This window comes from Rhinatrema bivittatum, chromosome 6, assembly GCF_901001135.1.
Source record: "Rhinatrema bivittatum chromosome 6, aRhiBiv1.1, whole genome shotgun sequence".
NCBI classification, from domain to species: Eukaryota; Metazoa; Chordata; class Amphibia; order Gymnophiona; family Rhinatrematidae; genus Rhinatrema; species Rhinatrema bivittatum.
The window spans coordinates 241,605,579-241,631,550 of record NC_042620.1 but is presented as its reverse complement, the minus strand read 5'-3'; the positions used below and the strand labels follow the sequence as shown (position 1 = coordinate 241,631,550).

At 41.2% G+C, this 25,972-nt stretch overlaps 1 protein-coding gene across 2 annotated transcripts in view; it reads right to left on the bottom strand.

Moving 5' to 3' along the window:
* Positions 1–18,017: 18,017 nt before the first annotated feature.
* HS6ST2 (heparan sulfate 6-O-sulfotransferase 2) overlaps positions 18,018–25,972 on the bottom strand; it is a 710,565-nt gene continuing 702,610 nt past the window's right edge. Inside the window, exons 2-3 of one of the 2 annotated variants that reach the window (XR_003857480.1) lie at positions 20,881–21,886; positions 18,018–20,584 (exon numbers count right to left, since the gene is read on the bottom strand). Coding sequence is in view for 1 of the 2 variants with exons in the window: in XM_029606674.1 (XP_029462534.1) it covers positions 21,190–21,886 (697 nt within the window). In the remaining variant the exon portion in view is untranslated. Of the gene's footprint in view, positions 21,887–25,972 lie in introns of both variants that reach the window. The other variant, XM_029606674.1, reaches the window with a different exon arrangement.

Genomic DNA, 25,972 nt, shown 5'->3' with positions numbered 1-25,972 from the left:
TGGCTAACAGTGTCAAATGCTGACACGTCTAGCTGGACTAACAAGTTAGCACCTCTTCTTTCAAACTGACAATATAACTGATCCAAAGAGAAAGCAATAACCTTTCCTAAACCCAAGTTGGTGTTCATCCAATACTGTAACATTTTCCATATAGTATTCTCTACTATTTTAGCAAGTGTTGATAAATTGGATACCAGACAGAAATTAGATAAGTCATCCACAGGCAGATTTCCATTTTTCTGTACAGACCTAACAGTTACAACAAAAATAAATGCGTGGCAAATAGTATACATTGGTCAATACACGTTGGCATAACAGAACTTTAATTGTAAATTCACACACATAAGTGGTACAAATTCACCACCAGTGTATACCATTTGCCACACATTTTATTTTTGTTGTATTTTCTCTACATGGGTGTGCCGTTTACTCCGCCCTTCTTGTGTCCTTCCAGACCTAACAGTTGCCAGTTTTAATCAATCAGGCTCTACACCATTTAAGAATCTATTCAAAAGTGTTGATCGTGTTAAAATGCCCATCTAGGCGAGTGTTTGGGCCATGTGTGAGCAACGTGTATTTTAAATGCCACAAATTATGTGATGTATAGGCGCACGTGTGAGCTAAAAAAAAAAAGGGTGGGGTTGGGGCATCTCAAAGGTGTTCCAGGGCGGGACCAAGAGTTATGCTCATAAATCCCTATTTTACATCTGGTGGCTGCAGCGCATGGCAGGCTGTTAGCCACCACTCATGATTACTTCTGCTCTTGATGAAGCCCAAATCTGAATAAATCTCTATTTAGGCCTAAATTGACTGGTGAGGGGACTGGTGGACTAACTGCTGTAACTGGGAATGGCTTTGACGTGAGCATGTTTTAAAATCTGCTTACTTGTGCGAGTTAAACCCGACAAAGTCCTAAAGAAGATATGCAAAATACATTTGCTCGAGTAAATGCTTAAAATTAGGAGCATATATGCGCACGGTAAGAGTATCTTAAATTATAAGCGTGTATATGCATGCATGATTTAAAATTTCATCTTATGTGTGTTTGCTCATTTTAAAGTTATCCTCCCTGCTTCTAACAATAGGGAAAGGGTTTGCCTGTTTTCCCCCAATATATGAGAAATACATGGATCAAACTTAGAACGTGTGAAATGCAACTATTTCTCAAGGAGAAACTGGTCTACATTCTGTCCATTTTGGACTGATGCAGGCCATCAAATAATTACTATTGAACACAGGGCTTTTGTTAAAACAAGATGACATTAAATAGAAATAATTTTTCCTTGAAAAAATCTGCTAGTCTCTCACAGCTCAAGTGAGATTTAACTGTCAAAGTTCACACAGGGGAGAACAATTGTAATGGGCGATTAAGTGATGTTTCCAACTGATGGGAATAATAATCCTGTTTAGCCATCTGACAGTTTTTTTTTCATGTTTGCCTCTACAACTCCTCCATTTTCATTCTGCTCAACTTAAGGTTTTCCTTAATACTATCATGTCTTGTGAGTATAACAGGGCTTTTTTTTAATCTTGATTCGTCACTGTGACGTTCCCTTTGGGGTGCAACCCTGTCATAAGTAGAAGACAAACTAGCATTCCATCTGCCTATTACATCTTTGACTGAATAGTTCTCTCATTCATTATTGGCTGTGGTAACCTACCATTCAGTTTTAAACTAAACTCAACATGTGGGCAGACTAATTTCCTTTGCCAAGCAGTCTGCCACCATCCATTCATATACATCATTTGGAAATTAAGTAAATGATGATCAGACTAAACTGACTTATATACCCTAGGATGAGTCACCATCGTTACACAGTCAGAATGGCAAAAGAAAACATAACAAGTGTATGCCCACCTTTGTGTGTTAGCAAGTTTACCAACTGAACACAATTCAATGACAAAAAGTCTCTAGCATGCCCAGAAGAAGCATCATCTAAGTGCAAATTAAAGTCAGCCATTACTTTCTATGTGTCTTAGAATATATTATGTTTTGATTAAACTCCCCAGAGGATAACTGTCTGTTAAGCAGGAACTCTCCATATTGATTGATATTTTTAATGGAATGGTAAACTTAAATTTCAAATAAGTGAATAATTGAATGAAGGTAATTGTTGAGTTATCAATCCATGACTTTTTGTATGTAAACATTAATGAGTTTGTATGTTTGAAAATTGATAAAGAATTAAAAAAAAAAAAAAAGTCAGCCATTACTAAAATCTTGGATAACCTTAAATGTAAACTAATTAAATAATCAATCAAGTGTGTTATAAAGCTAGATGACACTCCTGGCAGACAATATAACACAATGTCACAATTAAGCATTCAGAAAAACGTTATGGCACCTCATGAGAAAATTAATTGTTCTAAGAGGAAAAAAACTTCAGATGCCTAATCTCAGCAATGACTGCCTATGATTAGGTGAAACAAAGCACCATTATTAGTTAAAAAACCTCCAATGAATCTCAGTGGTGTCTTCTTAATTTCTTATTTTATAAATGACTCTTTTTTTTTTATAATTTCAGCTTTTTAATGTGAGAACAAGCACCTTCCTTAAGAGTACCATTGAAATGTGCAAGTGTTACAGTCTGGCAAATCTCAAAAATCTCAGAATACTGAGAGCACAAAAGTACTTAAGCTTGCTGTCACTTCTCTTCAGAAGTTAAACTGTCACCGGACTTGTCCTTTCTCTCAGTTTATTGAACTTCCGGACACCAGACTTCAGTTTTCTCCTGTTTTTTTTGGAATAGACAATATATTTATTTATTTATTTATAATTTTTATATACGGAGGTTCCTGTATGAAAATACAAATCACTCCGGTTTACATAAAACTGTAACTTAGTCAAAGGCTGTGCATAAAACTGAACATTAGCCAGAGGCTGTACATAGAACAGTAGAATATGTTAAATACTTAAATATAACAAGAGAGAATGAGTACTGTGCATATAACCAGTGAGGATGAATAAGGTGCATATAACAAGGGAATGAAAAAGGGAACCTGTAACAAGTGCCTGAATACATAAGGCCATGTAATGAATATGGAACACAATAGCCGGTGAAAGAAAAGATCTAACCAGTTAGAGAATACTGAACGTTTGACCGATGGGAAGGTGAAATTAAGTCTGTCCTCACATCAAAGGCAGTTTTAAGTGTCAGGGTAAGCTTGGATGAAGAGCCAGGTTTTTAGCTTTTTTTTAAACTCCAGGTGGCTTGGTTCTAGTCGTAGATCTGGTGGGAGCGCATTCCAATGATGGGGACCTGCTGTAGATAATGCGCGCTTCCTTAGTGATGTATTAGCAGGAGGGGCATACAGTGTGCCTTTGTATGCACTTCTAATGGGTCTTGATGAAGTATGTGGTCGGAGTTGTGTGCTTAACATTATGGGAGAGAGGTTGTGTGCTGCTTTGTGAATAATTGTGAGAACTTTGAAGAGGATCTTGTATTTGATGGGCAGCCAGTGTAGGTTGCGGAGGATAGTGGTGATGTGTTGTCTTTTGTTGGAGTTTGTGAGAATTCTGGCGGCGGCGTTCTGAACCATCCATAGAGGTTTGATGGAGCTGGTAAGGAGTCCGAGTAGAAGGGAGTTGCAATAGTCGATCTTGGTTAGGATGATGGATTGTAACACCAAACGGAAGTCATTGAAGTGAAGGAGTGGTTTTAGGTTTTTTAGGACTTGTAATTTGTAAAAGCAATCCTTTGTAGTGTTCTTTATAAAATTTTTTAGGTTTAGTTGGTTGTCGAGCCAGGCTCCTAGATTTCTTACGTCAGGTGAGAGATTGATGTTTAAGCTGGTAGGTTGAGAGGAGCTTGCTGGGTTGATAGTGGTGAAATTGTCCTCATGGGAGATATAGAGCATCTCCGTTTTGTTGGCATTAAGAACTAGGTTGAGGCTAGAGAGAAGGTCCTTAATTGGCTGAAGGCAATTATTCCAATGGAGATAGTTTTTTGAAGGGACTCGGGATCAGAATTTGTATGTCGTCTGCGTAGAGGTAATGAATTAGCTTAAGGTTTGAGAGTAAGTGGCAGAGCGGGAGAAGGTAAATATTGAAGAGGGTAGGTGAGAGTGAGGATCCTTGAGGGACTCCCTGGTCTGAGAGGACAGGATGTGATTCTTTATTGTTTATCCTGACTTTATAGAACCTGTTGCATAGGAAGGACTTAAACCACTTGAGTGCTGAACCTTTAATGCCTATGTTCGTTAGTTGATCTAAGAGTATTGTGTGTTTTACCGTATCGAATGCTGCAGACAGATCTAGAAGAACCAGGAGATAAGATTGTTTTTTATCCAGGTTTAAGAGGATAGTGTCCATGAGTGATAGAAGTAGGGACTCGGTATTTAGAGATTTGCGAAAGCCGTATTGAGCCGGGGAGAGTATGTTGTTATCTTCAAGGTATTCTGAAAGTTGCTTGTTTACGATTTTCTCCATCAGTTTGGCTATCAGTGGTGTTTGCTATGGGGCGGAAGTTAGCAGGATCCTTGGAGAAGCGTTTGGTTTTTTCAGGAGTGGTTTAAGAATTGCTAATTTTAACTGGTTTGGTACTGTGCCTTGAGATAAAGAGGTATTTATAATTTCCGCTAATGGTTTAGCGATGGTATTCGGGATAGCGATGAGCAAGTTTGTCGGTAGAGGATCCGATGGGTGGGAGGATGATTTGATTTTCTTGAGGGTATTTTCTATCTCAAGAGAAGAAGTGGGCTCGAAGGACTCCAGACTGATGTTTTGTTGAGGTGGGATGATGAAAGGGTGAATTGGAGGGAGACTGAGAGTTGTAAGAGGGTGGGTTAGGTTGGAGATTTTTTTCTTGAAGTAATTGGCAAGTTCCTTGGCTTTGTTGTGTGCTTGGTGGTCTGGAATGGTGGGAGGTGAAGGTTTGGTAAGTGATGAGATGTAGGAAAAACGTGCCTTTGAATCAAAGATGAAGTTGTGGATTTTTTTTGCGTAGAAATCTTTCTTTGTTCTAAGGATAGTGTTCCTGTAGGTGTTGAGGAGGAATTTGTAGTTGGCTTGAGATGAAGTGGAGGGTTTTTTTCTCAGCTATGTTCTTTATTTCTTAGTTTTTGTTTGAGGGACTTAAGTTCATGGGTAAACCAGGGTTTTCTGTTGTCCAGCGTGGGTTGTAGGACTTTGGTGGTGGTCGAGCAGATTTGATCTGCAATTTTCTTGGTGATATTGATCCATGAGGTGGTGGCTGTGGTTACATCTGCGAGGTTTAGCTGGTTTAGTTCTTTGGATAGCTGCTCACTGAGTAGTTCTAGTGAACATGGTTTCCTGAAATGAATGGTGGTTTTGGTGGAGGCTTGCGGTGGGGGATTGTTGATCTTAAGTGTCGTGTAGATGACTCGGTGGTCTGACCACGGACTTGGGAGCAAGTGGGGTTAGAGTGGATGGCGAAGCTATCGTTAATAAAGATGAGGTCTAATGTGTGGCCTGCTTTATGGGTGGGGCTGTTGACGAATTGAGTGAAACCCATGTAACTGAGCGAGAAGAGAAACTTTCCACAGTTGATGGATTGAGGGTGAGCGTCTACGCGCATATTGAAGTCTCCTAAGATTATGGCAGGTTTTTTGGTGTTAATGTGTTTGGCTATTAGTTCAATCAAAGGAGAGGGGGTCTGATTCTAAAGTTCCTGGTGGGGCGTAGATGAGGACTAATTGTAGTTGTTCCGATTTGGAGGGAGAATTCGATTTTGGTTATAGTATTTGTTTGTTGTAAGGTTAGGCTTAATCCTTTTTTCGCCACCAAAAGGAGCCCTCCTCCTCTTTTTTTGGATCTGGGGACTGAGAAGAGGTCGTAAAATTGTGTGGGAAGTTGATTCATTAGTGCTGTGTCGGTAGGTTTAAGCCATGTTTCCGTGATTGCACAAATGTCTGGGTTCACTTCTATAAGATAATCGTTGAGAATGTGAGTTTTTTTGGAGAGCGACTGTGCGTTAAATAAAGTTAGTGTAAACAGTGAGAGACCCAGAAATTGTGTAATTGGAGATAACATTATTGGAATAAGCCTTTGTTGTCGTATGAAGGGATGAGATGTAGGTTTTGTAAGCATTCTGCCTTTGTTCCAGATTTTGGGTATAGCGAGGGGGTGTATCTTTGTGATGAAGACGAGGAGCAAAATGTTGAGAAGGAGTAGAGATTCCTGCTGCGAGGATGAATTGCTCCTACTGGTGTTAGGTTGTTAGAGGACAGGTAGGTGAGCCGTGGTGGACCAGGTCCCAGGATCAGAACACTTTAAGTCATAAGATCTCTCCACACTAAGGGGCTACACGAAGGGGTGCACAAAGGGGCAGGCCCCTTTGTCATGCACCTTCGGCGCGCGGTACCTAGCTGGCGTTTAAATTTAAAGCCCAGCCGGGCCTCTGTTGATTGGCTGCCCTGCAGCCGTCACGTGATTGGCCGGTTCGGAGGAGGGGCGGGCTTCAGTCGCGTGAGGAAGAGGAGTTAGGGCCCGGATCCGGAGGCTAGGCTTGCCTTGCATTCGGCGGCGGTCCTGCCCGGGTGAGAGGTGGTTTGAGAGGCCTTACCCCGGTGGGTCGCCGGCACCGATCGCACAGGCCTGTCCGTCTGTCGTCGGGAGAAGAGGAGAAGCTTCGCGGGCAGGTCTTAAAATATATATAGACAATATAGACAACAACAGTCCAAGTATACATAGTAGCAACTAATAATTCACACTTAGGGAGAGCAGGAACATCTACCTGCTTTAGGAAGAGTCTCCTTATAAATAATCAACACCCCTCCCACTCACCTAATGGGACATGCCTGCTGTAAATAGCAGTAACCAATGAGACAAGGACTGTTCATCATTATGACATCAAAGTCATAATCACTAAGTCAATAAGGTATAAATGATCAAATATAGTCCACCATAAAATGTAGGAGGAAAATTCAAGAATCTTTATTCAAAAATGGCTACCAAACTTCAGCTTAGAGATCAAGTTTATAACAGAATAAGGCTGCTATAAGATGGTACAGGGGGAACCAAGTCCTGGCCCTGACATAAGCCATGTTTTATAGAAACACTATCTCAAGTGGGCAGTAAGTCTAGTAAAAGTAATAGAATACATGAGAACAAAAATTAATACATGGTGGATCAAAAAATAAATATAGACAAAGTAAATGACAAAAACGTACGTACATGATAATATGTTTCAAAGAGGAGTGCTGCTCAAGCAGCTACAGCAGTTTATCTAATGAGAAAACATCAAAATTAGAAAATGGGAATCAATGTCGGGTACAGAAATGAGTTACAGAACTAATAGTAGAGAAAAGAATAAAATAGGTCTACTGAAGACATAAACAGGAGGTGAAAATAAATGTAAACAAACCAGAATCAGCTGTGGAATAAATCTCATACTTTGGGGGTGCTGGCAAGGCAGATACAACAACTTATAAAATGAAAAATCAGATTAAGACACAATAAGGTTAAGAAAAATTAAGAAAGAGTAACAAGCCTGACAGGCAGCAGCTAAGCAAATAGTCCATAAAAGACTTACCAGACTGAGTTAAACAGGAAGTGCATGAAGTGTCTAAGAGTGGACAGGCAGCAATCAGACTGAGCAAAAAACAGGATAATAAAGCTGGAAAAAGGTGCCAAGATGTCAAGATGTATGATTTGACCAATCGGATGTCTAGGCAACGGGAGTAAACAAATAACGAAGAGAATAAGGTTAGATACAAGAGAGCCACTCAGTTTCTTAGTTAAGGCCATGGGGGTGACTGGAACTGGAATATCCAGCATTATTCACGATGTTGCAGATTAGACAACTTGCCGACACAGGAGAGGGGAGCACAAATTTCAAGAACAAAGAAACGTAAATCAGAGACAGAATGCTGAAATTGTAGCCAGTGAGAAATGAAAGGAGCAATAGTGCGGGAATTTCTGATGTTATAACAATGAAGATTCTGGTTTTGATCCTGCGAATGGTTTCGCCAATAAAAGAAGGGGGCATGGGCAAAAGATGCCATAGATGACTCCTGCAGAGATTCAGTTTGAAAATTGTTTTAAGGTATATAAGTGGCCATTGTGTGGATTATGGGAGGAAATCGTGGATAAAGATAATGAACAAGCCTTGCAAGAACCACAGGAGAAGTGACCAATGGGGAGCAGGTTGGAAACATAAGATGAAGATTCATGGATATGGGGAAAGTTGGAGTCAGTAGATGAGGTTTCACAGTAGCAGAAGACACAGGAGAACCTCATCCATCAGCAACATCATCTTTTCCGAGGTCATCCAGCCAACAACACTCCTCGACCATCACACAACATGAGATTCCAGCAGTCCCAAGCTCTTCGTTGGTGATAAATTTGTCCTCTCATTCCCTGTCTCCCGCAGAAATATATATTCTGAATTGAGGACTATCATTTGTTCCTATGCCAATGTATGATTCAATTGAGATGCATGTATACCTCTACCGCTTCATCCGTTTACTAAAGTTAAAATCCTATTTCCATCTTCTCCCCCCTACCTCTGATCCATCTTTGGGTACCCATCCTTCTCACTGGTGCCCCCTCGTCCTCCCAATCCCCATATCTCTACTTTTGAGAAACTAGTTTTCTTTGATCTTGGCATACTGGAATTAAGACCCTTCCATCCATATTTTAATTTGTCACGGGAAGATAGAAATGCCCTTCACTCCCTTTGCAGTGATACCTCCATTGTAATCAAACCAGCTGACAAAGCCTTTTACATTCAAGAAGATAACCACCAACTATCCGACTCCTGCTTCTATCTCCCTTTTACTTGTGATCCCTCCCCCTCCTTTCTTTTAGAAATTAAGTATTTGGTTCATGACGCTGTATCCTCTCAATTTATCACTCCTTGAGAGGCATCCTTCTTAGTTGAGAATCACCACATAACCCCAGTCTTTTACATTGTACCCGAAATCCACAAGTCCATGACTCATTCACCCAGAAGCCTTATTATGGCTAGCACTGGTTCTCTTCTAGAACCCCTCTCTACCTTTGTCGACAAGTTCCTTCAACTATTTGTCCAAGAGACACCCTCTTACGTCCAGGACCCTAGTCACATGATTTCCCTTCTCTCTTCCATTTCCCTTCCAACAGACCCTGTCTATCTTATTACCTTGGATATCGAGTCACTCTACATTAATATTCCCCAAGAAGAAGAAGAATCAACACTTGACCTCCCCCCCCCCCCCCACCATCAATGTCCAGAATTACTATGTCCTTTTGTCAAATTCACTCGCATAGCACTTACAAGAAACTTTTTTTCTTTTCAAGGTCAATTTTTTCAACAAATCCACGGAACAGCCATGTGTACCACAATGGCTTGTTAGTGCCTGCCTATACATGGCTGCTTTTGAATCTGTTTCTATATCATTATCCTTTTTTCCAGTTGTTACCTGGCGTTGTTATATTGATGATATCTTTTGCATCTGACCCTGTTCCCATTATTCAATTTTTTTCTCTTCTGTGATTGGCTCAACTCCTGCAACCTCCACCTCCACTTTACCTTCAAGTACCAATTGTCCTCTATCCCTTTTTTTAGATATTCAGATCTCAGTGTGGATAACTCTTTAGTTACTTCTATATACAAAAAAACATCTGATTGAAACACTCTGCTTCACTTTGATAACTGCCATCACCGCTCCCTTAGACAAAACATTCCTACTTGGCAATTCCTCTACCGTAGAAGGCTGTGTTCTTTCTGAGAAGACTTTCCCTTCCATGCTCACATAATGACTAAAAAGTTCCTGTCTGGTGGTTATCTCTATCGCATCATTAAAAAAAGCCTTTAAACATGCATATTTTATAAACTGTAACCTCCTTTTCCTTCCCCGGAACACTGAAGACTCCAATGCAATGACCCGCATTTTGCCCTTTTCAACATGCATCAGAGCATTTTGTCAAATTATTCACCGTCACTGGCATCTATTTGCTCCCCTCTATGTTTTCCAATCCCCCCTTGTTTTGCCTTTAAACACAGTAAGAATCTGAGAGATACTGTTGTGTCTACTGCTACCTGTGAAACCTCGCCTACTGACTCTTAATCTAAATTTTCATTTTATAAGTTGTTGTATCTGCCTTGCCAGCACCCCCGAAGAATGAAATTTATTCCACAAGCTGATTCTGGTTTGTTTACATTTATTTTCACCTCCTGTTTATGTCTTCAGTAGACCTATTTTATTCTTTTCTCTACTATTGGTTCTGTAACTCATTTCTGTACCCGGCATTGATTCCCATTCTGTAATTTTGATGTTTTCTCATTAGATAAGCCACTGTAGCTGCTTGAGCAGCACTCCTCTTTGAAATATATTATCATGTAAGTATGTTTTTGTCATTTACTTTGCCTATATTTTTTGTTCCATCATGTATTAATGTTTGTTTAATTTATTCTATTACTTTTACTAGACTGACTGCCCCCTTGAGACAGCGTTTCTGTAAAACATGGCACATGTTGGGGTCGGAACTTGGTTCCCCCTTGTATCACATTATGGCAGCCTTATTCTGTTATAAATTTGACCTCTAAGCTGAAGTCTGGCAGCCATTTTTGAATAAAGAAATTGAATTCTCCTACATTTTATGGTGGACTATACTTGATCGTTTACACCTTATTGACTTATCTGATTTTTGGACTTTGGTGTATTACTGTGATCCTACCAATTTTGTTGCATGAAAGTCATAATGCTATGATCCTGTGATTAGTAGAATGTTCAAATGATATTCATCTATAATATCTGCTATATATATATTCCTCTTTATGCCTGACAGAGCGGGCTTTAAAATATTCAGCCTCAATATCATAAAAAATACCCCTATCTTCCTCCCCCCCCAAAAAGCAAGTGGGAGTCTTACAGGGTAGCTCAATATTTTCTTGGATAATAACCTTTTCTTAGGAATGGAAAGTCCTGCATAACAGCATGGATGAGTCACCACAGGAATAACACCAGCTATTATTATTATTATGCCCAATACATGCCAATAAGCTTAAGCCAATAAGTCCTAAATTCACTATTTAACAAAATAAATAAGTAGCTCAGTATCTTACTGACTGAGCAACAACCAGGGCTCCTTCATGATCATTACTATGTCCAAGTCTCCCGTTTGACAGCGTCCCCACGAAGCCCTCACAATGGGTCCCACAAAGGGTTGGGCCCTTAGCTAGGGGCCCACCATGTGGGAATCTGCCTAACGGGTCATACCAGCCCAGCAGACCCTCTTTGATAATCTCACAGGCTCCTGTGTGGGCCCTTCTCCTCACAGTGACAGGTCAGGAAATGCTGAGAGAATAAGTGCTGATGTGCCTCTGATCAGTAATCAGAGTCAGGACATAAGGTACAATCCCCAGTGGGCTTAATGGGCCACATTTTAATAACCAGCCCCACAAACCCTCTTTGAGGTCACCAGTTTCTGCACAGGCCCTTCTCCTCCTCCTCACAGCAATGGGTCAGGAAACGCTAGGAGAATAAAATGCTGATATGCAAAATTAGCAGCAAGTTGGCAGCAATTAGAGGAAAGATGCAAGGCACAGCCTTCAGTGGGCTTAACTGGCCACATTTTAGTATTAGCCCCGCAGAACTTCTTTGATGATGTCACCTACTTCTGCTTGAGCCCTTCTCCTCACAGTGGTGGGTCAGGAATTGCTGAGAGAATAAAATGCTGATGTGCCAAGGTACCAGCAGGTAGGCAGCAATCAGAGGCAGGAAAACAAGGCACAGTCCTCAGTGGTCTTAATGGGCCTACTTTTAATATCAGACCTCCAGTCCCTCTTTGATAATGTCACTGGCTTTTATGCAGGCCCTTCGCCTCCTCACAGCGACAGATCAGGAAACACTGAGAAAATAAAGCTCTGATGTGCAATTGTAGCAGCAGGTAGGCATGCTTAGAGTATTTGCTGCATTATTATTATGTATTTAATTATGATGATGTGTTTTGTTGTTTAGTATAATTTATGATGTATTTATTTGCACTGTAGTTTATGATGATGTATTATGTTTTGAATGTCTGATGCTTGGAATATGCATTGAATAGGTTTCTAGTAAAAAGGTGTGGCCATTTGTGAAAAGACCTTTTGGTTCCTTACCAGGAGCAGTGCCTCTCTTGGAGTTGATTGCCATTCAGACTAACCAATTTTCTTTCCATCAGAGACTCAAATTTTGAGAACTTCTTCTCTTCAGAAATTTCCCTCATTGCAATATTTTTCAAAGAAAGATTAAGAAATCTCAGTTTTTCCCCTCCTAAGAGAGCTGATGTATTGCCACGTATGCAATAATTAAATTAGTTAAAACTGAATTTTAATGCACAACCAGAACAGAATAAAATACTGCACATCTGATGAGATTGTTCTAGCAAAATAATGTCATTGCAGAAACAAATGTGGGAAAAATTGTCATCAAGTAATGGGTCCCATAAGCATGGAATGGGAAGCCATAGTAAATCAGACCCAATAATATTTGTTACTGTTTAGAGACTGGTGTAGCCCTCCCTCCAATGTTCCTTGAACAATGAAGGGATCCAATGCACTCCAGAGCAGTTATTAGGTTTGTTCTGACAAGGAGGAAGAATTCTCTTTTCAACACCCTTAGGGGCAGATTTTAAAACCTGCGCGCAGGCGCAGATTTGTTCGCACAACCCAGCGCGAACAAATCTACACCTGATTTTATAACATGCGCACGCTACTGCGCGCGCATGTTATAAAATCCAGGGTCGGCGTGCGCAGGTTTTAAAATCTGCCCCTAAGGGTGTTGAAAAGAGAATTCTTCCTCCTTGTCAGAACAAAGCTAATAACTGCTCTGGAGTGCACTGGATCCCTTCATTGTTCAAGGAACATTGGAGGGAGGGCTACTGTGTATTTATTTATTTATTTATTTGAGTTTTTTTCTATACCGGCATTCGCGATGGGAATCGCATCATACCGGTTTACAATTAACAAGGTGTGACAACAAGAAAATAATAATAAGAACATTAACAAGTGCTAAAAGAAAAAGAAAAAATTGCAGTTACAATAAAACAGGGACATAATACAACTTGGAACAGTGAAAAAGGCGATAGTAATGTAACAGTGGAAAATAAATGAGTAAACCTGCCAATTTAAAAGAGATTGTAAAATTGAGGGGTTGTCAAAATTGTTGATTATCCTGTTGGGTGGTCAGAGTTAATTAAGTTGAGTTTAGGTTCAATTGTTGTCTGGAAAGGCTTTCATAAATAACCAGGTTTTAAGCCTTTTTCTAAATGTTGGAAGGCAGGGTTCCTGTCTCAGGTCTGGAGTTCCACAAGGTAGGTCCTGCTGTGGAGAATGCCCTCTCTCTAAGAGTCATATGGTGAAAGGTTTTGGCAGGAGGAACCTGTAGTGAATCTCTGTAGGACTCTCTGATTGGTCTGGCGGAGGTATGTTTTTTAAATGGGATTTGGAGGTTAAGCGGAGAGAGTTGATGGAAAGCTTTGTAGATGGTAGTAATGGATTTATATAAGATTCTATAGTGAACTGGCAGCCAATGCAAGTCTTTGAGAATCGGAGTTATGTGTTCTTCTTCTTGTGTTTGTCAATATTCTGGCCGCAGTGTTCTGAACCATCTGAAGGGGTTTAGTGTGAGAAGACGGGAGACCTAATAGAATGGAATTGCAATAATCTAACTTAGAGAAGATTATTGATTGCAAGACTGTTCTGTAGTCGTGGGAGTGGAAAAGTGGTTTAATTCTTTTTAAGACGTGCAGTTTATGAAAGCAGTCTTTAGTAGTTTGATTAATAAAAGATTTTAGATTTAGCCGATTATCAATGATAGCTCCTAAGTCTCTTACTTGTGATGTTTGAAAGCCGGTTGGTGGATTTGAGGCAAGGTTACTGTTTTCGGGAGAAATTATGAGAAGTTCAGTTTTTGAAGAATTTAGGATTAGATTTAGACTGGAGAGGAGGTTGTCAATTTTTTGAAGGCAATTTTCCCAGATTTTATGGTTCTTGTGAGGGATTCTTTGATAGGGATGACAATCTGGACGTCATCTGCGTATAGATAGTATCTGAGGTTCAGTTTAGTTAGTTGACATAGGGGGAGGAGGTAAATGTTAAAGAGCGTGGGAGAAAGGGAGGAGCCCTGCGGAACTCCTAGCGTGGAAGGATAAAACTGAGATTCTTTCTTATGTATTTTGACTTTGTATCCTCTGTTTCCCAAGAATGATTTGAACCAGGCCAGTGCAGAGCCTGTTATTCCGATGTTCGCTAGTTGATTTAGGAGGAGTGAGTGGTTAACAGTATCAAAGGCGGCCGATAGGTCGAGGAGTATCAGCAGGTAGGCATGACCTTTGTTGAGGCCCATGATGAGGTAATCTGTTAGGGATATGAGAAGTGATTCGGTACTTAAAGATTTTCGGAAGCCATATTGAGAGGGGAGTAATATATTGTGGTCTTCGAGGTATTCTGATAATCTGGCGTTAACTAATTTTTCCATTACCTTAGCTATGAAAGGGAGGTTGGAGATTGGGCGAAAGTTGGAAGGATCTTTGGGATTTAAATTAGGTTTTTTAAGAGAGGTTTGTGGAAGCAATTTTCAGGTCGTCTGGATAGATTCCTTGGGCTAAGGAACAATTGATAATGTCAGTCAGGGCATTGGAGATGGTATCTGGTATTAGCAGCAGTAGTTTGGAAGGGATATGGTCAAATGGGTGAGAGGAAGGTTTCATTCTCTTCAATACTGATTTGGCCTTTGATGTTGCAATAGGTTCGAAGGCTTGTATAGAAGAGCCTTTGCACGGATGGAGGTATGTGCTGAATGGAGCTATGGTGTTAGGTTTCAGCTGTGATTGCAGGTTGGAAATTTTGTTACTGAAGAAGATGGCCAACTCCTCTGCTTTTTCGTGCGCTTGGTTGAGTGGAATGTCTGGCGGGTTGACTTGAGTTAAATTCGAAACGTAAGTAAAAAGGGCTTTTGAATCAAAGATGAGGTGATGGTGAGGTGTATGTTTTGCTGTGAACTGCTGCAATCATTCAGGATTGGCAGCATAGACATTTTTTTAAATAAATTAAAGCTCCTTAAACTTGGATTGCTTGGCACAGTCAGGGGTCTACTCTCTCTGAGCAACATTCCTGATTGGCCTCAGCAGTGGATCAGGAATCTTATGGAAATACAACACCTACAGCTCTGTCAAAATGCAATTTAAAAAAATATACCAGAGATGATGTTTGGTTAGTTATATTGAACTGCCATTCTAAGTAATGAATGGACAGTGCAGCTGCCTACCTTAGGCATGCCCAGAGCAGATGATAGGATGTGTTCATGTCAAAGAAAGATACAGATAGAAACATATTTTGAAAAGATTCTGAGGATGATTAGTACTGGTGTCTCTTCAACTTCTAAACAAATTTGATAAATTGCTTAAACTGAACTCTAACTGCATATGTATTTATTTGTTTGGATGCTTCAAGGAGACTTAACATGTTTTTTGTTTCTTTGTCTTCTATCTCCTTGAATGGTTAAAAAATTGTATGTTAGTTTTAAAATCATTGCAAAGCAAAGTATAAAGACCCATTGGTTCCTTACCAGGAACAGTGTACCTCACCAGAAGGACATATTGTGATTGGATAGTATATGGAGTGAAATTACACCGTTTTCTACAATAGTGCATGCCAGAGTTTTCAGATATTGACCCATAGACATTTTTAGAGTCGTTTTTGGGGAGTGAGAGAAGAGAGGACACAGGAAGTACTCTGCATTGGGCAGGAGCTGAAAACCCAAATTCTATGGATTTTATAGGGTCATTCATCAAAGTGCATTATGGCGTTAATGCACACGACAACGCATGCAATAGTACAATTATCGCATGGTGCGAATGCACATTTTTAGAAGGGGTGGGATTTATTAAAATGAGAGGCAATATCGCACTGTTTTAACACCTAAGAATCTTTGCCTGGCATTAAGCTGTGGAATATGCCATAACGCAAATTGCGTTAAACACTATAAATTGCTTTTTCAGAGAAACTCTTTATAAGGCTCTCAAATAAGTAAACTAATAGCTCGAGGTGAGGTGTTGTTGGTGGTTTAGGGGCCAGGGGCCAGGTTTACATGCAGAGAGAGACGTACGAACTGCACAGTACAACTCGGTGAACATTTGATGTCATTTGGAGTGAAGAAAATATCACAAAGATGAGATTTCTACAATGTTCTCTCGCCCTAGCTTTATACTACCATGTTATAGAGTCCATCAAGCTAGGGCGAGAAAACATTGTAGAAATCTCATCCTTGTGTACTTTCCTCACTCCAAATGATGTAAAATCTTCACTGAGGTGTACTGTGCAGTTTGTACATCTCACTGTGCATGTAAAACTGGCTATATAGGCATATAAATAGCTGAATACTATGAAGGCCTTATTAATAGTCTCTCTCTCTATTTCTCTCTCTCTCGGTGTGAAAACTTTACTGCACCATGTGATACTACCTGTGTGAAGTGCTGTGTTACCGCACCATGCAGTGATGAAAAAAATTACCCTAAACACGCCCCTTTCTCTTACCGCAGGCTTTATGCATGTAATAATATAGCATTTTGATGAACCTAGGGGTTAGGGATGTACATTAATTTGTACAACTACCAAAATTGCAAGAGATGAAGCCATTTTTGGTTTGTTTCAAATGGAACAAACTGAAAATAGCCTCCTGCGAAAATACCCAAAAATGTTCAGGTATTTTCATATTTGTGGCATCTTTTAAAATGCCCTGGCTGATTCTTACTGGCCAAAATGCGACCCAGGCAATTGTTATGGGTGATTGCTACACTGCAATTGATTATAACTGGATTAATCTCCCAGGAGGTGTACATTATATCAGCTTGTCTCTATTATAATTTATTTTTAACACATTTATTTCTTTGCTGGAATGTGTGAGATGATCATTTTACTAGATCCCAAGCCTAAGGGGTAGATTTTCAAAGGGTTGCACGCGTAAGATACGCTCGCAACCCCCAAAAACCTACCCCTGCCTCCCCTTGCGTGCGCCAAGCCTATCTTGCATAGGCTCGGCGGCGCGCGCAAGTCCCGGGATGCCCGTATGTCCCGGGGCTTCGAAAAATGGGCGGTCCGGGGGTGGGGTTGTGGGCAGGGACATGGACTGGGGGCGTGTCCGGGGCGTAGCTGCGGTCTGGGGGTGGTCCAGGGGTGTGGCCGAGTGCCCCGACACAGCAGCCTGTGTCGGGGCCTGGCCAGCCAGCGCGTGCAAGTTACGCCTGCCTCAGGCAGGCGTAACTTTCTCAACAAAAGTAGGGAGGGATTTAGTTAGAGCTGGGGGTGGGTTAGGTAGGGGAAAGAGGGGAAGGTGGGGGGGGGGCTGGAAAAAAAGTTCCCTCCAAGGCCGCTCCGATTTCGGAGCGGCCTCGGAGGGAATGGAGGCAGGCTGCTCGGCTCGGTGTGCGCAGGTTGCACAATCGTGCACACCCCCCTGCGCGCGCCGACCTTGGATTTTATAACATGCGCGTGCAGCCTGTGTTGGGGCGCGCGGCCTGTGTCGGGGCGTGCCGCACCAGCAGACAGCCGGCACGCATAAGTTACGACTGCCTGGAGGCAGGCGTAACTTCGCGGATAAAGGTTGGTAGGGAGATTTAGGTAGGGCTGGGGGGTGGGTTAGATAGGGGAAGGGAGGGGAAGGTGGGGGGAGGTGGAAGGAAAGTTCCCTCCGAGGCCGCTCCGATTTCAGAGCGGCCTTGGAGGAAACGGGCAGCGTGCGCAGGGCTCGCCGCACACAAGTTGAACAAATGTGCACCCCCTTGTGCGCGCCGACCCCAGATTTTATAAGATACGCGCGGCTACGCGCATATCTTATAAAATCCGGCGTACTTTTGTTTGCGCCTGGTGCACGAACAAAAGTACGCGCGCGCTGTTTTTTAAATGTACCCCTTTGTGATTAGCTTTTGAGAGTTAATCATAAATATATAATGTTGGTCTAATACAAAAGTATCACCTACAGCATATTTGTTGATCTTTGTTTCTATGTACCCAAGTGGACTATCACAGCAACCACACTGTTTTAGTCATATTTAAAAAATCTGGTTCCAGATATGGAGAATAAATAACATCAAATACAGGTAATTAAATTTTATTTATCAGTTCTATAGTTAAATTACACAATCAAAGTCAGAGGAATTTTTCTGTAAATCTACACAATAAGACACAGAGGTCTACTGTGAAAATCAGTAGATTTTCTATGATTATGACAAAAGATTGTTTCATACATCCCTTATATACAATAAACAGTATACACAAAGAAAATGCATCAAGTATCTGTAAACCATGCACACCACATCATAAAACAAAATGCATTGTCTGTAATAGACCCATTAACCCTCTCTTGTGTTATGAATAAATGTGTATGTGTATGTATATATATATTTATATATACATGCACAAACACACACACACATATATATATATCCACAATTTCATAGCAATTCTATTTTTACTTTTTAAGACTAAAATACAATTGAGAGACACAATATGGGTCTATGATTTTCTGCTCAAATAAATTTCTGTACGTGAAATGATTCTTTCCACAGTAGCACTTACTTCACTTTCTTTCCAGTTAAAAATCCCAGAGTTGTAGCATGCTGTCGTTGGTAACTTAAACCCTAGGACTAGTTGCAGTATTTCTTAAAGACTGAAGCAAAACATTTCAAAGCCTTCTACTTCCTATACTAACCTGACCAACGTGTCTTGCTGTACAGATGAAAAGACATACTGTAGTGCAAATGTGTATTTTTAAGCATCTAATTCAGAGGAAAGAATGATGTTACCAGCTGTCTTCTCACTGTTTGCTGACAATAAATGGCTTAGCCTAACACATGTCTTTACAAACAAACAAGCATATCAACTGAAATTAATTATAATGCTTTTAGTCTTGTGGACTAGTCCTATGACATCTTCATTAGCATTTGTACAGTGTTTTTGCATAGAGTCTTTGATACATTGTTCTGAATTTATACACCTATTACCTTACAACGTTTCTTTCTTTTAGTACTGCAGAGCCTTTAGGAGCACCACCAGAAATCCTCTTCCAGACCTGATTCTAACCAAGATAATGGCAGAGTTACCTGAAAGATTGGAGTGCTTAGTTCTACAACCCCCGATCAGAAAAGTTTGACCTATTTGGCCTGAGCTAATCTACTTTGACCGGCTGTCTACCGTAATTGCCATTTCAAACTACTGCCAGCTGAGCTGCTGCATAACTACGACCCCCATCCATGCTCCTAATATTCTTAATATTAAATATTTGCCTCAATTTATTTGCTGTCTATTCTGCTAGTTATAGAGGATGTACACTCTAGAAACAATTCCAGTTTTTACGATACTCAAAGTTCTACAGAAATTAAAGAAAATATATTTTTTAAGTGCAAAATGTACAATGAATCAATAAGGAGCTCTGCAATCTTTTAACAAATAGTACTAGGATCTAGACTTTTTTTTTTTTTACAGCTAAACTGCATTGAAACAATGAAAAGGAAATTTTGCAGGAGGTATCCCCTGATAATCTGTATTATAATCAACCACAGTAAATGCAGTTGCATAAGCTTAGATATGCTGTATAGAAAAACTGATTTCAAACGGTGCTTTTTAAATTTCAAATTGCTTTATAATGTAGAAAGTAGAGCTGATGACCAGAATATGTTAAAATGATAACGAGTCAAATCCATTCGTGTAACCAGCTAAAGAGTTCAGATTGCTTTTGTGACAAGAGGCTGCCCGCCTCTCTGAAATCTTCACACCTACCCAACAGAAAATCAGCATTAAGGCAAAGCGCTTCCTCCTTGCAGGAGCAGGAGACAGAAGGAAAGATGATAGAGAGATTTTCTCATCACCAAACTGGTGGTTTGCCTCTGCCAAGTTGAAATGGAGTGAAAGATGCTCTGGGCCCACTCCACTGCCTTGCGGTTTTTGGGGTCTAGTCTCGAGTCTGCGATTAAAGCTCTAAATGCCTTATTTACCACTTTGCTGGTCCGGTTTCAGGAACTGGCACTCCATTTACAACTTTGTTGTTTAAAACAGGCCTCGGAAAGTGTGTTCATTTTCTTTCATCACCCATAACCTTCTCTTTTTGGCAGCATTAAATTTCTCCATGAACAGGAGAAACTGCTATTGTAACAATGCTTCACAAAATAAGTTTAGATGTTTTTTATGTGAACTCTAAAACAAATGCACAGTTTTAAAGTTGAAATACGATAAAACTTTATGGATCATTTAAAACTCATATTTTTGGGACATGATCAGTGAACATTTTATGACAGTAATAAAAAATTGGGAATGGGTCTTATTCATATTAGGCAGCCTGAAAGTTATGACAGCACTTGGCTTTGCCTTCTCCTAGACATCCTTAAACGAGGTAGTATCTTCAATCAACAACATGCTCGTGTTATATCATGAAAAATTCTCCATTTCAAATACGTGTATCTGTATGAGATTCATTGTGATTTCATAGATTTCTCAGCAGCCTATATAACATTTACCATTTTGAGTAACTATGAATGTAAAAATGGACACATTCTTCCCTTTTTAAAATCCAATATTACAGTATTTATGAAATACCACTTTCTTTTGGTTTTCTGGATTTCTCTTTTCCCTCCTAGTTTGGCAAGCAATCCAGCTGGGTACATTTTCTGCAAAGATACCACAAATAAAAATGAAAGAGAAAGTTGGAAAATTCTGATTTTATATATATATATTTTTTTTTTGTTTTGTTTTTAAATTTCTAATGTTCTATTTATCATTCATTGCTAGAAAATCAGCTGGCATCTGGAAGAGCTTCAACAGTGTAACACAAATAATTTAAAAGCCATTTAGCGGCCATGTATAAAATTGTCACCCTGCTTCCCTCTTCTTGCCTACAAACCATAGAATTTATTCTCTCAGGATTTCATTTACCATTGTCAAAAACATAGGAGAAAATCCTTACGGTATATAGGCCCATGCTTTAGGACTTAGACAGTCATTTCCAAAGATCATCTCAGCAAGGCTGCAGGGAACCTCCTCTTGGCTTTTACAATTTTCATATATACTCCAAGAAATCAAAAAATGACAATTCATTTACATATTAAGTTATACCCACATAACATTTAATGCAAAGGCAACTGCAAAGGCAACGTATTAACTCTTTTGCTTCAAATATTTGAGAAACATAATCTGTTTGGACTATTTTATCTTCTATACATTTTTTTTTTTAATTTACAGTATTACTAGTCTTCTATAAAGATGCAAACTCCTATTATCGCCATTTCTCTATATTGCCAATGTAATCAGTAGTTGAATTATCAGTCTGGTTTTTGAAATAAATTTGCTTTGCTTTTAAAATTTTACGTTGCTCGTGACGCTTTCGCCGGGCTTCTTGGTGTTGTTTTTGTCTTGTATACTGATACCTTTGCAAAAAGAGGTCTTTTGCATAATCGTACAATGCCATGTCTAAATAATTTAGTACCTCAATGCGTTCTTGAGTCTGCTCATCTATTTCCACACTAGAGGCCCGTGTGCTATTAAACTGAGTGAATGGCGATATGAAATTCATGTTAAAAGTTTTTTCAAACAGATACTGAGTCTTTCTTTGAAATTCTGTTAAGCCAAAGAATGCCATGCGTTTCAGGTTCTCTTTCGCGCTGTCCAGAAGCAGTTTGTTCCTTTGCTCTTCTGCCATGATGGTCAAATTGTAACATCCAACCAGGCTCAGGTCAGAAAGCATGCGAACCTGACGATTATTGGCTAGATTATAAGGGCAATCCATAAATTCCTTCAGGGAACACCCTGACCAGTCATCCCCTGTATAACAACTGGGCAATTCTTCTGAAGTTGGAGATCTCCCATCACATAAGTGCAGCGAACCCTTCCATGTTGCTCCTCTCTGAACATGCCTCCATTCACTCAAATAGCGAGAAACAGGGTCACGTAGGATTGTGATGTAGTAGAAGTTCCTATGGAATATAAATAAAAATATGTTCAGTTTATGCAGTAATAAAATGATTGTGTATATATATCGCATGGCATTTTTAGAAACACAAGAAATGTCAGAAGAAAAAGACCACTTTGTCCACCAGTCTGCCCATTTGTGCCTGCCTACTATGCTGTCACAGGTTTTGCTCGATCTGCAGTTTCTCCCTCCCTCTACCACTAAGATCCCTTGTGTCCACTGCATGCATACTAGAATTCTGAAGCTGTTTTGACTCCTATAAACTCTGGTGGAAATCTGTTCCAGGTTCTCATCTTCCCTCAATGAAAAAATATTTTGTTGCATTTCTTTTGACAGTTTCTCAGTTCAGCTTCAAATAATGACTACTGTCCTTGAGTTTTCCAGTCTATGAACAAAGCCACCTTCTGGTACTCAATTGAAACTTTGAATATTTGTATGATTTGAATACAGCTCCCCTTTGCCACCTTTCTTGTACAGAGTTCATCTTTTGTTCCTTCATTCTATCTAAACGGCTTATACTGCAGGTCATGCAGTATTTTAGTGGCCATCTTTGAAATGACTTGTTAATGTACTTTTATAGATGTAGTCTCCAGAAATGAACGGTATTCAAGATATTCACTGGAGACGTCTAGAAAAGTAATATTTCTTTCCTTTTTTTAACTAGTGATATTTCTCTTTATGCGCCTGTTTATTATTTGCTTTCACAACTCCTTTATAACATTTATTAAGGACCAGATTTTAAAACGGTTACGCGCGCCAGGCCTATTTTAAAATAGGCCTGGCGACGCGCATATAGCCCCGGGACGCGCGTAAGTCCTGGGACTTGCAAAAAGGGGCAGGGGCGAGGTGTGGGTGGGGTGGGGTGGGGGAAAGGGCAGGGTCAGGCTCCCGGCACAGCGGCCGTATTTTCTGCTGTGCCAGGGATCGCGTGCTGGCAGTTGGCCGGCGCGCATCTTACTTCAGCCCCAGGCCTGAAGTAAATTGTGAAATTAAAATAAAAGCACAGGCAAAGGTAGGGGGGAAAGGGTGGGGGGTAGAGAACGGGGGAAGGCAGCATGGCTCGGAGAGAGTTCGGTGCGCGCAAGGTGCACAATTGTGCACCCCCTTGCATGTGCCGACCCCGGATTTTATAACATGCTCGCACATGCTCGCGCATGTTATAAAATCGGACGTACATATGTGCGCGCCAGGTAGCGAGCGCACATGTACGCCCACGGGCTCCCTTTAAAAATCTACCCCTAAGAGTTGATGACCCCAGGTCTCTTTCTTATTTGGTGACCATTACTTCTTCACCTCCAAAAAAGACATATGACCCTTGAATTTCTGCATCCCAAATGTATGATTTTGCATTTTTTTGACTGAAGTGTAGTTAACCATTCCTTTGAACATTTTTTCCAGTTTGTTAAAGTTATTTTTTATTTCATTTATGCACTCCGGCATGTCTGCTCTTTTGCAAATTTTCATTTCTTCTGCAAACAGGCATATTTTCCTTTCTAACCCTTCCTTAAGATCACTTCTAAAGACAATTAGATAGAAGGTCCATGGGTACAAAAGTACTCAAGTACTTTGAAATAAGGCAAGCTACTGAAAATTTCCCCATAAATAAATATAAAGTACAGTACAATGATATAGCTTAATAAATACATAGATAAATATGAATCAAATAATTATATGTGTGTATACTTGCGTGCATGTGTAGCTCTTAAGGGCTGGAGTTTGAGACCCTTGATTTATAGCTTGCAAATTCATGATGAATCTTGAGAATGATCACAGATACGGCAAGAGCTACTGTTGCAAACTGTATAACTCAAATGAAATACTGAAGTCTATTTTATACTTCATTATACTGTACAGTTTTTATTTATTGGTTTAAAAATGATACAAAGACTATGGTTATGGTTATTTATATTTTTAATATATTCATGGGGCTCTGCAGGACAAAAGCTCAGATTCTACTTTTGTGCTAATATATTCAACTGAACCCACTGTGTCAATGATAAAACTGTAAATTTCATTTGCTCCTGGGTCTCATTTCTAATTAAACCAAACTTTTTAACATGTACTGTACTAAAGCTTCAGTGACCTTTACTGGCAGAATCTGTAGAGAAATACTGCCCTTGCTAAAAGATTGCCTTGGATTTAATACCGAGGAAATAAAAAATCTTCCTATCCTAAAAACCAAACAAACAAACCAGACAAATTCTAAGAATTATGCATATAGATAGACTACATGAAATGCTTTCTTCCTATGGTTTGTACTTGTAAAACACAACAAAACAAAACTGAGTTTCTGTTATGCGCCCCGTCCGCACCCGTCCCGCGCACGGGCCTGCTCACCTTCATGGTTCCTCGGCAGGTCCCGGGTCGGCCTCCCTAGTGGCAGCTGCTAGCACTTCCAGGCCCCGGCGTCCCGCGACGGCGGTCGCCGGGCCTTCCACTGTGCACCAGGCCTCACGCCGGAGCTCAGCGTCTTCGCTGCTGTTGGCCATGCCCCTACGCGCACGCGCATGGACCGCCTGGCCTCTTGTAAGGCCAAGGGCAGGTCTTAGCTCCGCGGAACACCTTGATTGATTCCCCATTATAAGGAAGTCCCTGCCTGCACTTCCTTGCCTTGGCAATCGGGTTGGCTTATGCTAGATTGCCTCCGCGCTTGCACCTGCTCCTGTCTAGTTCCAAGTCTTATTCCAGGACCCTTCTGTTCCAGTTCTGTTCCTGCTTCATAGTTCCAGCATTCCTTCTGTTCCTGTTCATCTCCTAGGTAGTACCTCTGGACTGACTCTCTGGTACTGACCTCGGCTTGCTACTTTACCCGTCTGCCTGCCTGCCTGTCTCCTGACTCCAGTCTCTTCCTCAACCTGCCTGCCTCCAGTCTGTTCCTCGACCTGCCTGCCTGTAGCCTGCCTTCTGACTCAAGTCTGTTCCTTGACTCGCCTGCCTGCTGCCTGCCTTCCGACATCCGCCTGTTATTTGACTTGCTGCCTGCTCCCTGGCTTTTCACCTCAGCCTGCCAGTGACCTCGTCTGACCTCCGGTACCTGACCTCTGCTTTGTTGACCATTCTTCGGACTGACTCCTGGACTTTGACCTCTGCCTGTTTGACCTCGTCCCTAGATTCTGGCTCTGTTCCTAGCCTTGTTATCACCTACGCTATTCTGGTCCTCCTTGTTCCACCTGACCTCCAGTCTCGACCCTGACCACGCTCCCCTCCTGTCTGTGGGCACGCCGGACTTCCATTCTCCCAGGAGACCCTGCGAGGCCCACCTAAGTCCAAGCAGCCCGGGTCCCTTCGGGCTCCTCCCAGGGGACCTTGGGCTTCCAGGGGTGAAGCTCTTCCTAGCCTCTGTCTCCGTCTGTGCTCCGCCCCCTGGGGGCAGTTGCCTCCTGGTCTCTACCAGGAGGTGGATCTCCACTGCCACAGGATGAGGGTCCACCCCTGAGTCTCCCGCCTCCATGGCCCTACCTTGTTTGGCCGCTACAGTGAAACAGCATCATCAAGAGTTGGAAACGTTAGCCTCTTCGGTGGAGGAACTTCGTTCCCAATTACAAGATACAGCATTGGCCAATCCTGTGTGTCTCTCAGCCACCATGCTTCCTAAAGCATCTTTGGCATTCCCTGCTCTTCCTCGATATAATAGGGACCCATGCTCCTGTCATGGCTTCCTTAATCAGTGCTTTATGCAGTTTGCACTACAACCCTTGTTGTTTCTGAAGGAAATCACTAAGGTGGCCTTCATTCTGTCTCGTCTGGAAGGGAAGGCTCTTGCGTGGGCCTCTCCTTTATGGGAACGTTATGATCCCATCCTTTCCAAGTTATCTGAATTCATCGCTCTCTTCAAGCAGACCTTCGGAGACCCAGGCTGTTGCTAGCCATGCCTTACTCCACCTCCGTCAAGGGGCAAGGTCCCTCTCCGAGTATACAGTGGAGTTTAGGACTCTGGCCACAGAGCTTGGGTGGCAAGAAGATTGTCTGCAAGCCATCTTCCTAGATGGACTCTCCTGTGCTCTCAAAGAGGAGCTCTCTGTCCGTGAGACTCCCACATCTCTAGAGGAATTGATCTCCCTTGCCGGGAAGCTTGATCATCGTCTCCGGC